At 40.9% G+C, this 16942-nt stretch overlaps 1 protein-coding gene across 9 annotated transcripts in view; it reads right to left on the bottom strand.

Annotated features, from left to right (window-relative positions):
* ERC2 (ELKS/RAB6-interacting/CAST family member 2) overlaps positions 1-16942 on the bottom strand; it is an 895762-nt gene that overhangs the window by 83993 nt on the left and 794827 nt on the right. For 2 of the 9 annotated variants that reach the window (XR_004950478.1, XR_004950467.1), the window contains one exon: positions 12640-12827. The exons of 3 other annotated variants lie outside the window; for them this stretch is intronic. Coding sequence is in view for 1 of the 6 variants with exons in the window: in XM_036219340.1 (XP_036075233.1) it covers positions 12771-12827 (57 nt within the window). In the remaining 5 variants the exon portion in view is untranslated. Of the gene's footprint in view, positions 1-3487; positions 12828-16942 lie in introns of those variants that run through there. 4 more of the 9 variants (XR_004950465.1, XR_004950466.1, XM_036219342.1 and 1 more) reach the window with 2 other exon arrangements.

Below are 16942 nucleotides of genomic sequence, written 5' to 3'. Positions count from 1 at the left end.
ACAAGAAATGACTAAATCACCTTGAATCAGTTTGTCGAAGAGATAGGAGCTACTTTATCTGTAAGACAAACCAATAGATACAGACATCTAGGTGACTAAATCCAAGCATTTCTGAAAAGTACTCATGCAGCTCTGCTAAAAGTATCTCCTCTTACCTACTCACCAGTGGTAGCTAACATTCTACTATTAGAGAGTTATTCCCTGGAATGCTATCATGCCTGCTAAAATGCACATCAGAATAATAGTCCCTCACATTTGCATAGGATGATGGGATGTTTGAAGATCTTTCATTATCTCTATCCATCAGATAAATCCTATGAGCACCTACAGTATACCTGGTACGAGAAGAAAGATATGGCATTCTGTGCTACAGAAGGGCAAAATAACAGGTTAAAAACTAGACTTGGGACTATGCTCCAGGTCCTTAACTCCTGATCTTGTGCTCCTTCTATTTAACTAACTGTCACACTAATGAAACATTATGCTCTTGCAATCTTCCTTACCTAGGTGAAAATCAGTCCAGTGGTTCATTTCTATGTGATAACCATCTGACAGCTGGGCTGAGTATGGGGAGAAGTGAGGGACCCATGGGGGAAGTGAGAACACTAAAGGGCCACCTGTGGGATTCCAGCAGGATCTGAGGGATAAAAACCAGGGCAAGAATAGTAAGGGAAGAGCCAGAAATACATACTTTCTCTCCTTCATAGAGGTCCTTGGCAAGTCTTCCAATTATCACTGATTGACTCCCTCTCCCATTTCAGACAGCATTTCTTGTTAGACTCACCCAAGATCCTTATGCCTCCAAACGACTCTCGCTCTCATCAGAGACTTCACCTACTGTTAACAGAAGGTCAAGGTCATTCAACATGAGCCTCACAGATTATACTTTTCCTCATCTAGTGATATATCCTCTATGCTAACTGAGGATGTGGCAGGTTATTTTATGGGCCAATGAACTCTTCCTCCTCCTCCCTCTCCTATTTCCTCCAGAACCAAATAACTGCTTGTTTTTGTGTCTTCATACTCAGCTTCCTCTGGCTCCCCCTTCTTACTCTACAAATAGGCCTTATTCTCTCCTATCTAAAAAAAAAGTCTTTCCACTGTGCACTCTCTCTCTTCAATGTCTGTGGTCTCCACCCCCTCAGCTCCTGGGTACTCTCCCATTCTTCTTCTTTCACCATCTCAGTGATTTTGTGTCAGACACCAACACTGAACTTTCATTGTCAAAAGTAGTGTTCTTGCCCAAACTTTCCTCATCCTTATCATTTCTCTTATATTAAAAAATACTGACCTTCCTCCTCTACCTAGAACTGTTGCCCTTCTTTGATTCTGGGACGCTATATTCAGATTCTGTCCCAATCTCACTATTGGCCCTCTTTTATTCCTGCACTGACTCCTCTGAGTTCCATACTCCTGTATCCAAATGACTACAGGAAGAGAAGCTGGCAAAGAGATGACAGGGAAATGTTCAAAGAAACAGAATAACTCCAAGATATCCAATGTCACAGAAGCCAAGGAATGAGCAAGCTTTAGGAAGGATATGGGTGTCAACAGGGTCAAATGATAGAAAGTAATACTTCTTAGCTTTTTCAAAGACAAATCCAGGCTGGAAAACACAGTTGCATGAATAAACTAGGCTTTTGTGGTTTGCCATCTATAATGCAATTTTATTAAGAAAGTATTTCCTAATGACTGAAAGTGCCCAAGTAGAAGCTGGGGGACTGTAGGTCGTGTAATAATAGATAATTCAGCCTTTTCTCAAATTGCTTGATTACCTCTCTCAGCCTTTTTCAAAGAACTCCTAACATCCAGTTATCCCTACTATCACCAGCAGCATCGACATCCTTATCATCAACACCATCATCTTCACCAACACCACCATCTTTATCATCATTGTCTCCACCACTACCCTCTTCTCCTTCTTCTTCATTGTCATCATCATCATTACCATTATCATCATTATCAAATGTCACTGAATGGTCCCCTACTATGTACCAGGTTCTATAATAATAAGTTCACATAAATCTTGCTTAATATTCATGTCAACTCTTAAGAAGTGGATTTATTATTTTAAGGATGAGAAAACCAGAATTCAGTATGTCTTAGAAGCAGAATTCAGTATGTTAGGATGTACTAGAAGCAGAATTCAAATTTTGATCTGCTTGACTCAGGGACTTTGCCTCTCCATGCTAGGCTGCCTCTCTTCAAATGCAAAAGTTGACAAACTTGTCAATGACATATTCGACAAGCTAATATAGATAGGGAAATTCCTTTTTAAAATAAGCAAGAAATCTTGTCATAAATTGCAAACTTGTTGATTCCAGGAAAGTTAACTTTCCCAACCCTGTTGTATTAAGACAAGTCTGTCTTTCAGCACACACATTTTCCAGCTTCTTAAATTGAGATGACTCTACATTTGTTCATGAAGAGTTCTGCAACTTCTGGAAAAGTGCTGAAAATATGTGCAATGATCAGAAGATAAAAGTCCTCTGTTTTCTTATTTTCTTAGAAGGACCCAACTGTTTTAAATGTTTTCTTTAATATACACAGAATGTTTATTAATCCAAAATCAAGATATCTGCTTCAATGTAGACCAAAGGATTGAGGTCAAAAAGACATAGATAAAACTTGCTTATCTTTAACAGGATAAATTGGAACTAAATAGTGGTTTAATAGCATCTTTCCAACATTTTGTCTCCTAATGGACTCTGCAGGATTATTTTATGTTGAAGTTTCCTGTCTAATACTAAAGTTCTTCAAAGACTCTATTCCCATCCCTTATCCTTTTGGGAATGACAGGGGGACTGGAGGGAGCAGAAAAAACTCCCTTGCAAATCCTTTTCTTAAAATCCTTGGCTGAACAAAGACTTTGCCATTTAAGAGCAGGTGACGGTAAGATCTCTCCCATAAGCAGCACATTAAGACTCTCTGCAGAAGTAAACAAGTCCGTTAGGATGAAAGCCGGACATTCCTCAAGGCTAGGATCTAATGAAAATGTCAGTGTTTAATACAGTTTAAAAACTGATAATTCAACAGTTTTACAGGAGCTATTTAACATTTATCATTAGTTACAAGAGCTTAAATGCAGACAAGGAGAAGGGCAACAGAAGAAACTGAGTGACTCCTTGCTTAGAAGCCACTATGTTACCCATGACCCATGAGGATTTTATGGTTTGTCAATTATCAGAACCTTCAGGCAACAGGGCACAGATCTTGGAAAAGGCAAGTGGGGAACCTACATGTCAAGATATAATCAGCATAGTAACTATGTTCTGCAATTTCATTTACACACTTGCCCATTAAAGACCCAACCACTGGGGAATCAGAACACTAGAGAAAGCCATTAAGCCAACCGAAGGTAACATACTAAGAGCCTCTGAGTATCTTCCAAAATCTGCTCTAGGTACTATCCAAACCATGAAGAGAAGAGAAATAGAATATGTAACTTCCAAACCAGTAGGAGGAAAAAAAAAAAAAAAAAAGCACGGTCCACTCAAACAGGGCAGTAAAGGAGAGAAAAGAAAGGGGAAAAAAACACACCCATGATAATACAACATGCAAAATAAGAAGAAAAAGTCAAGTCCAGATAGATTTGTTACACTATACATAAACAGCTTAAATTCACCCATCAAAAGACAGAGACACCAGATTAAAAACAAACAAACAAACAAAAAAAACACTTTAATGTTACTCATGATATAGACGAATGACACACAGAGGCTAAATGCAAGGATGGAAAAAGCATACACTCACACACATTAACCGCAAAAGGATGTTGCTATAGCAATATTATCAGACAAAATAAAATTCATAGGTAAATATATTAATAGGGATAAATGGGGATTTTAATTAACAAGAACAACCGAGCAAGATGCTATAACGTTAAAGAAATTTAATATAGTTAACAGTCTGGAGAAAGATAAAATAAAAATTGATAGAATTACTAAGAGAAGTGACCAAATCCATAATTATCATGGGTATTTGAATGCTTATCTCTCATAAACTGAGCAGTTAAACAGCTAAAACATTACTAGAGATATAGATTTCAGTTATATAATCTATAAGCTTCATCTAAAAAACAAAGATGCACTCAAACAGAGAAAATACATTCTCTTCAAGTACACATAGAATGTTTAAAAAAAAAAATTAAACATGTGTTTGGCCATTATAGGATCTCAGCAAATCACAAAAAGTGATATCACATGCTTGACATCTGAAGTTCTCCATTGAAAGAATGAAATTTTAGAAACTTACGCATTAATTAAGTCTATCCTACCAGTTCCATGTGCAGAAAGTTGATCTCATTTTCCAAGGCCCTTTTTGTTGTCACCTCCTCAGAGAAGAATTCTTCGATTACTTAGGTAGAATAGCTCATTTCATCCCCAGTCGCTCTTTATTATGTCGCTCTATTGTATTTTCTTCATGCAATTAACTGGTCTGTGAAATCACCTTATTTGTTCATTTGCTTGTTTGTTATCTCTCCCCACCGCCCACACCCCAAAATGGAATGCATTTGCAAACTCTCATTTTGGAATGGAGCCTGACACATAGTAGGCATTCAATAAACATTTGTTGGTGTCGGCCTGACTTAGTAGCCTGACGCGCTCAGAGCCCCTCATAGAGGTACAGATTTCTCCTTTAGAACAGATCACATTACATTAGGATTATTTGTGTGACAGTCTTAGTAAGAGATGGTCATCGTATCTGCATATGTAATAGATGTCAAAGAAATAGTTGTTGAATAACCTATGACCTCTACCATGTGCCAGAAGAAGTCTGAAACCTTGAAAATCTATGTGACCTGCTTAAAGCCATATCTTATTAATGAAAGGATCAGATTCCTGACTGTGAACCTCACTCTGATCCTTGCCAAGTGACTTCTGTATCCCATCCTATCATGTGTGGAAGCTGCACAAATGAGGACAGAGAAGACAACTTGGAAATAGCTTTTTTAACTATCTTAGTGTTTTTATTACTATTACATATATTAGCCTTTGCCAAATCTATTAAAATTGTCTCAAATAATCATTTCTCATAATAACTGCATGTCTGTACAAGGACTGCATTTTCCAATTAAAGAAACAAGAGACAGCTTAAAGTAATAGCTTATTGACTCAAAATCAGCATTGTGGCTATATTATCAGACCAATGGTTAAAGAAGGAGTAATAATTGCATGACTTTGGACAGTCACCTAGTGAGCCTAAGCCTCAGTTTCCATATCTATGAAATGGTCATAAGACCCGTACTTACTTCATTGGTTGCTATGAATACTAATTAGATTAATCCAACAAAGCTTAATATAGTATGTATGCCAATGACCTAGGTAAATGTTGCTAAGATTTCAGATCCTTATATAGCCAACACAATTACTTTGCATTAGTTAGCGAGTTTTGCTCAAGAAACCGTTTTTTGATCATGTGCCTTTTGGAGTGCTTCAGGAGATATAATACTGTTATAGAATGAGTCTTAAGGTTCCTTTGAATCTGATTAAATCCATTCCTTGTTAGAGCTGAGCTAGAAAAGTCTTGGCCAATGCCAGATGTATTTGGTGAATGGCTTTTTACTGAAGATTTCAGAAAGATGAGGCTGCTATAAGGGCAGCCAAGATGACAGCATCGATTAACAAAAGGGGCATATTGTCTGGCACATTCTTCTCTGACCTAACCCTCCTCCTGCCTCAGAAGGAACTATTCTAGAATGGAAACTTTCCACCATAAACATCTGCTTGCCAGATCTGTCCCAACACTATAGCCACTGGCGAGATTCATCAGGCACTAAGGGTTTTTCTTTGGATTGGGAGCTACTTGGTGAAGGTAAAACCAAACTTCAAATTTATCATGAAAGACAGGAGTAGAACACTTTTGATGGGGACTCTTTTAAAAGATCAAAAATTTTTGCATACCCCTTCTACTCAAGGAATATTATTTCTCTCATCTTTTGATTCAGAAAAACAGCTGATGACAAAAAGCTACTAGGAATTCAGTAATGTTTTTAAAGGGATTTTAAAAGTCACAATTATATCTATACATATATCAGAAATTGTCACATATATATTGTATTATGTGTGTGTGTGTTTGAGGCTTCCCAAGGGCCTTTACAACTCTACAGATAAACTGTATTTCACTGAGTTAAAATGTAAAATTTGTTTTCTTTGAAGCAGGGTTTTTAAACATCAGCATTATTAATATTTTAAGCAGGATAAATCTTTGCTGGGGAGGAGGACTTCCCTGTGCATTGTGCGATGTTTAGCACGGTCCCTGGCCTCTACCCATTAGATACAAACAAGCAGCACCCTCCCCACTCACACACAACCTGAGTTGTGATAATCAAAAATTTCTCTGGACATTGCCAAATGTCCCCCGGGGTGGGGGGGGGGAGGGGGAACTGTGCCCAACTGAAAATCACTGCTTTAAACTTTCTCTGCATTTAAACTCTCTCTAATGAAAGCTGTTTATTGAGGCAAGCTATGCTGTAGAAGAGAGGCGAATAGGGGGGAAACAATTCTCAGCTGGAACACTCATACTAAATAGGTATGAGATTTTGATCAGCTGGATGACAATAATGATTTTATCTAATTATTTATTTTGTACCTCAGTATCAATCTTGCAAGTGGGGTCTTGGGGATATAATGGCCCCTGGACTGGTAGGAGACCAGAGTTCTACTCCTACTTCTACCAGGAGCCGATTATGTGACCTCTGGCAAATCACATGGCTCTCTGGGCCTCAGTTTCCCTATCAGTCTAAAAGCTCATATGAGGCACTGAAGCAGAGGAGTATATAAAGGATAGAAAACAGAAGGAATTTCTACCATCTACCATTCACTAAAAATGGAATAATGGTCTCACAATTGGCATTAGAAGCAGCTATGAGCTCAGTCACTGATAGAAAATACTTTTAGTGAGATAAAGCATAAACTTGCAAAGTTATCCCAGAATGTAGAGATGTAATCTATGAGGGACAAGATGATGGATATGGGCATTAGATAGTGAAGAACCTGAGGATAACAGATGCATCAGAAGAAGAGGCTAAAAATATGAAAAGAAGCAATAAATTTATATAGATGGAAAACATATGTAGCAGGTTAAAAGGGCTTAGTGAACACCAGGAAAACTTAAGGAGACAAATACTAGATATAGTCTGGTCAAAATACTGACTTACCTACATAAAGAAAAAACAATTCATAAGCATCTAGTAAGAAAATAGCAGGCTTCCTATAAGAAGCACAAACTTGGCCTGCCTCAGAAGCCAGCAGATATAGAAGTACCTCTCTACTCTCAAGCATAAGACAAGGCAAGCATTTGTGTCTACCACCTTCCGCACCCAATTCTCACTTTTGTTCACATAACTGGGATTTTAAATTAAAGCATGTTTGCTTTTTACATTATATCCCTTTTCTTTTAAGAGCCACTTTTGGCACATGTGCTTTTCTCTGAATCCATGTTTATGACAGTGGTTTGTGATGTTCAAGACCAATTCAGGAAAAGGACTGGGGCCTATAAGTGTCAGTGGGAGCAGAATACTTGTGTAGAAAGCAGGTGAGCTGTGTACAAGCCACACTGCAGGCTCGGAAGCTCTGCATGTCGACCTGGCCTCAGAGCCTCACCCCAGAGCAACTGAGTCAGAATCCCTGAGGTGGGGCCTAGATGAGTGCCCACTTGGTTCTTATGAGAAGCTCAGGTTGGTTGGTGATCCAGTGACATTGAACCTATAAGCCTTGACACATGGCATCTAGATAGGTGACTGGTGCTGCTGGCCATGGCAAGCCCACCACAAGGCGCTCTTCAGCACGTCTCAATGAGGGTTGCATACCATGCTGACAGGGACCAGGGAGGTAATGTGAATGAGGGACATGAGCCTGCTATAAGTGAGGCAGACATCAGTGACCAATAAACTGGAGAGAGTGGGCTGGGACAAAGGGGATTACTGTGCGAATCACTGGGTATATGACCTTGTGCAGCTCAATCATCTGATCTCCCCCCAAATCTAGAAAGCTAGATTTAATGTGATATATGAAGGCTTTAGGGACCCTGTGTAGGCCAGCCAAACTGTCACTTGGGCAGAATTGACCTGTAGGCTCTGTTTTGGATCACCAGGTCAAATTTTTCAGATCTGAAGAAATAGTCCCTTTGCCTTAATAAAAGAAATCCTGTCTCCACAGAAACAAGTAGAAACTTAGATGCTCCAAATGACTATCTTCATTAATTTGTTAATTTAAAAGAAAAAACTGTCAGAATGCCCTGAAGCTCAACCACTTCCTATCATCTTGTGTTCACCCAGGCTTTGTGCAGACAGCCAGTGAGCTGTCCTTAGGCACTTAAAAATGTCAGAGTTTATGTCACAAGTTCTCTCCTATGGGAGAGCTCTGCCTCTCTGAGGAGAAGCAGATACACTGAGGGCCTGGTACCCTGGACTGTCACTCCTAAACGACAGGAGAGGGATGAACAGCTGGGGCTTCTGCCAAACTCAGCGGGACAAAAACACAAAGAGATTCAGAAGCCAGAGTTAGTCCTGCACTTCCTTTATAATAACCAGAATCAATGATGACTTACCATGTGCCAGGCATGGTGTTTTGGCTGCACAGTTAAACAGTAAGTCCACAAGAACTGTTTTTGGTTGGGTGGATGGAAAAATAAATGAATTAGACATTGCTTTTATTCACATTCCTGAAATCAAGCCTCAGCACAGCAAGGGCATTTGGATTTACAGAATCTCTTCTCTCATTTGTCAACTATGTCTGAGCACCACATCTATGCAAATCAGCATGCCAGGCATCAAAAAACAAAAACAAAAACAAAAACAAAACACAAAACAAAACAAAACAAAAACAGAACCCACGCTCAAACTGTGTTCTGGCTGAGATAGATAAAATGTATAGTGATGAGTCTGGGTCAAGAAGGCAGTAGCTGAAGGCGATTTCTCCCTCCCAGGAACTGCTGGCCACGCCCAGGAAGAGTCTCTGAAGGTGCTCAAATCTCTCCCTAAAAGCCATGTAAGAGTTCTCTAGAGAATAGTAAATGCCCCCCACAGGCAGTCAGCTCTCAGAGGCTGCCCCAAAAATAAGAACTGAGAGAGAGGGACCTGGAGAGTTGGAGAAATCACCAACAAAAGTAAGAGAAAGACATGCCAAGGTGCTGATGTCACACTTGGGCACGGTGCATCCGCTGTCAGTGGCAAGGAAACCTCAATCTCTGTGGTGAAAAGCCCTTCCCTTGGGGTTCGCTCTGCAGGGAGACTTTGGGTGTTTCACCCCAGACTTTCTGCTGTGGCAGCAGGCTCTATGAGCGGAGTCCCAGCTAGTATAGGAGGTGATGGCAGCTCCCCAGTGACACTCCCCACTATGCCACCACCCTAGACACATAACCATAATGAACAACTGATCATCCTTCAGTTTCAGTGTCTACAGAGAAGTCTTCCCTGTCAGCCCCAGAGGAAGCCTGCTTCCCTGTTCTCTGCTCTCCCAGCTCTTATATCCTTCAGAGCACCTTTCAAAGTGCGAAAATGCACCTTTATCCCTGCAATTATTTACTGAAATCTCTGACCTCTGTGGGCTGTGGGCTTCAGGAGGACAGGGACAGGGCATATCTGTCTTGTTTATACGCATATTCCAGCCACCTGGGGCAGACTAGCTTCTCCTTCCAGTGGGAAGAGCTTCTTGGGAAGTCAGGGAGCTTGGTGATGAGGAGATGTCCTGGTTTCCTAGAACTTTACAAGGCAAGATGAAGCTGAAAGGCTGCCAGGAGTGAGCGCCTCCCCACCGCCCACCCTCCTTGATGGCTCCTCCAAACTAACCTTTCTCTCCTCTGCTGAAGATTTCAAAGGAGAGGCTTCCTAAAAAGCAAATAATACCCCAAACCAGAGACGCTACTCTTATAAAATAATATTGCCTATTACTGTGGGTAGTCAAAACAAAACCAAGACAAAAAACAAAGGCAAAAAACACTGTCCCCGTTTTTAGCTCTTGTCCTAAACCTTTAAGAATCCCTTTGTCTCAAATTCAAGTTTCTTTGTCTAATAAATCGTATTTTAAAAACGTGTTTCCCCTTTCTTATTATGAAGAGAATCCTGAGAGACCATTTTTTCATATACAATAAAAATCTAAACAGCTGCTTTGTTCCCAAATCACATGGCACATTTAATAACCCAAAGATCAAAAGTGGCATTCACAGATAATTTTTTTATAGAGATAAAACCTAATTTTCACATGGTCACCATTTTTCCCAAAAGTATGTGAAGACAGTAGGAATCACGCATCAGCTCTATCAATGTTCTGGTGCCACACAGATGATTTCAGCTTCAGCGTCTCATACCTACAGCCATGTTTACTCAGTCACAGTGTGTGGCTGAGCACTGTGTCTGCCCGACCAACTCTCAGAGAGAGAAATCAGTACCAATACGTAACACTAAGATTAAACTAAACTATATATAATAGTTCCTTAATGATCTGGCAAGTCTTTTCAGGCAACTGCACTAAAAGATGAGGCCCCTAGCATTTATTATCACATTAATATACGATGGCATCAATATATGTAAGTATCAGTATCTCAATATATTAACCAATAGAGACACTGGCTCAGAAATATCGTACCGTATGAAAAGAATACTTCGGTGACCAAACCTATTATTTAACCTTTGCAATTCTCTCTTTTCTTTCTCCCTCTACATTTTTGCTGACACCACACTCAGCAGGCCTATCTGAAGATCAGAAAGGCCACTGTGGTGTGGCAGAGTGCTGGGGAAGTGGGGGAGAGAACAGCATCAGATGAGGCCGGACGGGTAGGCGGGGCGGATGGAGCATGCTGGGCCTTGTAAGCCTAGCCAAGCATTTATATGTATTCCAGTACAAAGAGAACTGCCTGGAGGGACCTGAGAAGTGAGCATAATTCACGTTTTATAAAGATCACTCTGCCTAACTGTCTGATGAATTTATGCCTTGTACCCATGACTGGATCACAAGCTTCCGGATGACAGGGCTATAGGTACATTACTATTAATACCCTCACATTATGCACTTGCAAAAGTTTTAAACCAATAGTTCTCAATGTTTTGTGTGCAGCAGAATCTCCAGGAAGCTCATTCACACCCAGCTTTCTAGACTCCACCTGCAGATCCGATTCAGTAGGCCTGGGTCAGCCTGAGAATCTGCATTTCTATCAAGGTCCCAGGTGATGCTGAGAAGCAGGTCGCTGGTCTAGGCAGGGCACATAGGGAGATAATATTTAAATCTGTTTGCTGAATAAATCAGTCAGTGGAGGGACATGAAAATGTTTTTTTTCAAACAAAACAATAGAAACATCAAATATCGGTTTGATCTAAAATGGCGATCATTTATTTTAATATTTCTTTGTCTTTTCTTTCTCTTTCCTTAAATTATTCTCTTTGCCATATTTTACAATGATAACAAGAGGACTAACCCCTACATGCAGAAGTACTCTGAAAGGAAATAGATTATTGTGATTAGACAAGATGAGACACTTTAGACACTGCATTGCCAAGTTTAATTATAAATCAAATGTCATTCAAAAAAATTTTTTTTCTGGCCAAAGTATGTGATTTGTGTAGGCAGTAATTACCTGCCTCAATCAAGAAAGGCTATGAGGTGGTGAGGCATCCACTGGTGCTATTCCAAAACTAAAAATTAAACTAAACTTTTCCTTAGAATTCAGGAATAAAGTCCACCATGGCCCATCCCTGTTTGGTTCAAAGCACATAGTGTTGGTGAACACATCTACTATAAGAAGAGGTTGTTCACACTCTCTTTCTTGACGGAACCCCCAAAGATTCCAATTTGGGTGCTTATATGCTAAAGCAGAAATGCAACTGAAGAATATAAAGTAAACAGAAACTCAGAACCAACAGAAGGAGAATATGCTTTCGACCTAGGGGAGCTAGCGCAGGCTACTGTGCAAGCAGCACCCGGGGACTCTCAGGGTTTACTGTACCCTCTGTGGTTTCCATATTCAAACATACTCCTGCCTAGAAATTGTTATTTTGGTCCAACCAACAATGGACGGTCCAAACTTAGGAACAGCTGGGGGGTTGGGGGATTCAGAAGGAAGCTCTCTTCCCTGAGGCCTACAAAGTTATAGGTCATGTTCTGCTTAGAGAAAAAGCTGACTAGATATACCCCAGAATTGTGTAGGGCTATAATTAAACATCGAGGGATGGCCCTAAATGAAATCTCATCTATTCAGTAGTTACTCAGGATCTGATGGTCTAAGAGATTGACCTGGGATGGGGGATTCAAAGTGTCAAAAGCCAGAGAATCAAAACTAGAAAGGCTATTGAAGACCACAGGCCTTGAAAAGCAGACAACAAATATAATAGTCATGAAATAAGAACCAATGAATGAACCATACTCTTTGTCCACATAGCAAGACACAAACAACACAAGGCCAGTGTGACAATTGTGGATAACAAATGTGGATAACAAATCTGGATTCTTGTTCTATGCTGGTTGGAAACATGGAACAGTCTGACTACAAATTAAATTTGTAAACAGCAATCCCTATACCCTGGCAAAAAACAAAGTACGTGTGAGCCCCCAAATCGAAGGTCATCAAGCAGAAGCTCTCTGAAACCCAGCTCCCCATGGCATTTGCAGTTACCCACCTCCAAAAGGGTAAAAGTAAACACTGGACCTGCTCTGGTGTTACACTGCCACCGGATCCTCCCGCTGTCTCCCTCCTCCTCTTCTTCTTTACAGACAGGTAAAGTTGGATCTCTTGAAGGAACTGGGGGCTCCCACTCTAGGCAAAGGTTGGACAGGTGATCAATGTACAGCATGAGATTTGACTGTGCCTCCGTGCCTCCAACAGAGCTGGATCATCTGGGGCAATGAAAATTATAAGCAACAAGAGAGCGGTATTAACAGCAAGGGTAGGGAAGCCCAGGCAGCACATACCACGATTCCCTAGGACACCCGGCAACCATTTCTTTCCTCATGCAGTCATTCCAAACACACTCATCAAGCACTGTTTCAGGTTCTGGGGATACAGTAGTGACAAATATAAATATAAGCCCTGCCCTCATGGAGCTTATGGGCCATTTAGAAGAATGAGACAAGCAATTAAAGAACAAAAAGGAAAGGAACAGAGAGGATGCCATGGAGAGCAAAGCAAGGGCAGCCAACCCAGAATGGTGGCTGATAATAAGGGAAGGCTTCCTGGAAGAAGTGACATTTAACACTGAACCCAGAGGACCCATTGGGTTAGCCAGACAAGACTGGCGTATGAACAAGATTCTGAGAATATGAAAGATTCTGAGATGAGAAAGCATGGCTGGTCTGAGGGGCTGAAAGCACTTTGTTCTCAGCCTTTCTCCAGCCTGTAATCCTTCACCCAACCAGAGCACCAGATCTGTTGTCTGCAGCTCTCATCACAAGGTGTTCCTTTAATCCCCACAATCCAGTCATATTTCTACCTCTTTAGGTAGCATCGCAAGAAAGGAAAGAACTTAGAAAATAGTTTGCTCTGGAAGAAGATAGGGGGAAAAAAGCAATAATGTGGAGTCGAACCTATACAGCAGAACTAATTGCAGTGATCTGCTTTCTGCACACCAGCATCACAGGTAAGTGACAATGACATGCTCATTCAGGATAGTTGAAACAAGATACTGGACTGCAATTTGGCATCACCAAAGTGGGAGCCCCGAGGCTTCTTCCGTTAGGTTTTCACTTTGCCTTTTCCTTTCCTCCAAGTCCCTGGGAAATCAGAGAGGGAGCACTTTGCTACTCTTAACACTTGGTAATTTTGGTGTCTAAAAGAACAGACATGAGACCTCCTGATTGCCTTATGCAGCTAAGGAAAACCAGATAGCTTATGAAGTCAATCTTCGCAGTCAGGAAAGCAAAACAAAACAAACAAATAAACAAAAAACTGTGAACAGCGCCATAGCTTGAGTGTTGCCCAGGGTTCTAGCTACCTGTGCATTATGAAAGAGGCCATTGTAGCAGATGGTTTAAGACATGGCAATAAGCACTTGATCATTTTGCCAAAATGCTGCCCAAAATCACTTTCGTTCACATTTTCATATTATCATAAAATTCAAGTCCTGCAAACAACATCCCTGATTGAACACAGAAAGAAACAAAGCACTTCCAACAAGCGGAGCAGGCAGCTATTTTAGAGACAAAGAAAAGATGTCTTTTTAACATATGACAACACGAATTTGTTTAGGTTTTCCCTCCACTAAGTAAGTAAGCAATTAGGTTTCTTCCAATAAAAATATTCTTGTGCATGTGCAAACACCAGAGGCAATCATATAATTACCCTGCCCAATCAGATTCAATTGCTGACAGTTGAGTTCCCACTGCTCATTAACTTCAGATCACAATGAGGTCTTTACGGAAGCCCTTTTCCTTCTCTTTACAAAGGTTCCTATGATGCTGTGAGCAATCCCAGCACTACCTCATGCAGGATAATCATCCCAAAATGGCCAGGGCCAAGGCCATCCTATTCTGACTTCCCTCTGAAAAAATAAAAATTCGAAGAAAGACTGGCTTAAACACCCTAGCTTCATTTGGGGATCTTGCTTCTAAATATAATAGTAACCTTTCACCCTCACACTTTAAGTGCTGTTATTATATAATTAAAACCAATTATGTCATTTAACATAGAGACTTTTTAAGATCCGTGTCAAGCCAATTACCTCAATCATTGACCTCAGAAGATTTCCCACACTGACCTGCAACAATGAGGACTGGGATAAATTTAGATACTGGCTTCTGAAGGCTGAGATGGACTAGGTAGGTGGGTTGTAGTTGGTCTAGATTCCTCTAGATTCTAGAAGCTGAACTGAATTCATTGGCATCTCAACAACTACTTGTACGCACAGTGCTTCCAATATCCAAAGATACCTGTTTGATTTTCATAACCACCCTAACAGGATTATTATTTCCATACTGCAGATCAGAAAAAGGAGACAGGGAGAGAATGATGGAGTTATCTCAAATTATGCAACTAGTTAACGGCAAAGCCAGGGCATTAAAGACAAAGCCAGGGCAAGGACCCGAGCCTTCCAGCACAGAATCCAAAGCCTCTTTCTAGCAGTAGTGTGTGTGTGTGCGCACACGTGCACATGTGTGTTTATCCTCATTCCAGAAGAATACACGTAACTCATTTCGAATAATAAGATAGTTCATTTTGATTCCTTTACCCCAATTTTTCTTTAAGGCGACACATCTGGCCCTCTTTCAGCACACACGTATCACAACAGGCTCCATTCCAGCTCAGGGGTGCGCTGCAGCCTAGGTCTCAGGGAATCAGCCTCTAGCATTCCCCCCAGCCACAGCACTGGCTCAGGCATGAGCACCTGAGACAATAGATGACAGGAAGAGACACTGTGACTTTGCTGAGATTCTTGGGAGAGTCTCACTTCCTCATTGGACTTGCGTGTGAGAGGAGGTAAGATCTGGTGGTTGAGCAGCCACCTTACTACCACCGAAAGAGCGAGAGAGAATGGAGCTAAGAGAGTAGAGAGAGAAACGGGTTCCAGGAAACTCCCTGAATCCCTTCATGCCGACAGTAGTGGCATTCAGAACATGGGGTAGTTGCATAGCACACTGGAGAAAATATGAAGAGCGCTACCACCTACAGCTTAATTACCCAGCTTGATTACAAGGGTGGAATTAATTGACCGTAGCTCTGAGCAGCAGTCCTGCCTCCCGCTCACAATATAGTTAAATGTCTCCTATTTTTGAGTTATTTAAAGAACATACCATTTTATGGGTAGGAGGAAGCACTTTAATCTGCAAAATGATTTTTATCACAAACTAAACATCCTTGTAACTTTTTGGTCCTCTGCTTTGGTCAAAGTTGTCTCTCCTTGGAGCTGAGACAGCTGTTGGAGCCGAGGAGGCCTGCCTCAACCCTGCACTTTGCCCTGCTCAGAGGTACCCTTGTGCTCTCCAATTCCTAGATCTGTATGGGATGTAAGAAATCAGGATATGTGCACTCATCAAAATGGAGGATTTTCCTCCCCCCCCCCTTTTTTTTCCTGCTAGACCATGAGGAAAAAGAAAGAACAAGAATTCATCTAATGCAGGATTTTCAACCTTGGCTCTATTGAAGTTTGGGGGTAGATAATTCTTGTTGCTGTGACTGCCTTATGCATTATAGGATGTGTAGTAGAGTCCTATGGCCTCTACCCACTAGATGCCAGTAGGGCCCTTCTCCCCAAGTTGGGACAACCAGAAATGTCTCTAGACATTGTCAAATGTCTATGTGTCATATACTAAACTTGACCAGCTAAGGGAAGGACAGCAAGGTGGGCCCTGTAAACTTGGAGATGGAGAGTAACCACATAGGATAGTCTGAACATAAACATTCCTAATTAAAAGTAGACATGGCGGAGAGTCACATTCTAGGCCTATGGCTTCCCTGACAAAGGTCAATCTTTACCTTAAGCGAGCCGGTCTATTGTCTTTTTGCATCTAAGATAACATACCCTTGGAATGTCAGAGTATTCTCATTTTCCAGACCACTCAGGGCACAACCTCCCACCAGAGCACTAGATCACAGAACACTTATTGTTATTTTGTTCCCAAATACCATCTCTATGTGCTGTAAATGTTAATTATTAACTATTCTGTACTCAGCAATGTAAAAGAAGTATGTGTCTCTGTTTACTTTTGATCTAGTCCCAAAGATTTCCCTGCTTTGCTTTATCCCAGCCCCTTAATATACCACCAATGGACTTCACAGAACCCCCTTATGTCTCTTCCTTTGATTCTAATGTATTAGTTGCAAAACTGCCATTCTCTATTCGCTTTCTTAATTCATTGAGATTTTGCTTCCTGGCAATTGTCATCGGTTTGGCTCAAGTAAACTCAAAAATTCTCTACAGGTTTGGACATTTCTCACATTGACATAGGGGTTGGGCCAAGATCACCTGTGGTTGAGAATCACTGCCGTAATAGAACATTTGAAGTATTTATTGGATTTG

The sequence above is a fragment of the Rousettus aegyptiacus genome, unplaced genomic scaffold (genome assembly GCF_014176215.1).
Source record: "Rousettus aegyptiacus isolate mRouAeg1 unplaced genomic scaffold, mRouAeg1.p scaffold_m13_p_4, whole genome shotgun sequence".
Taxonomy (NCBI): Eukaryota; Metazoa; Chordata; class Mammalia; order Chiroptera; family Pteropodidae; genus Rousettus; species Rousettus aegyptiacus.
This window is presented reverse-complemented; position numbering and strand designations above follow the sequence as displayed.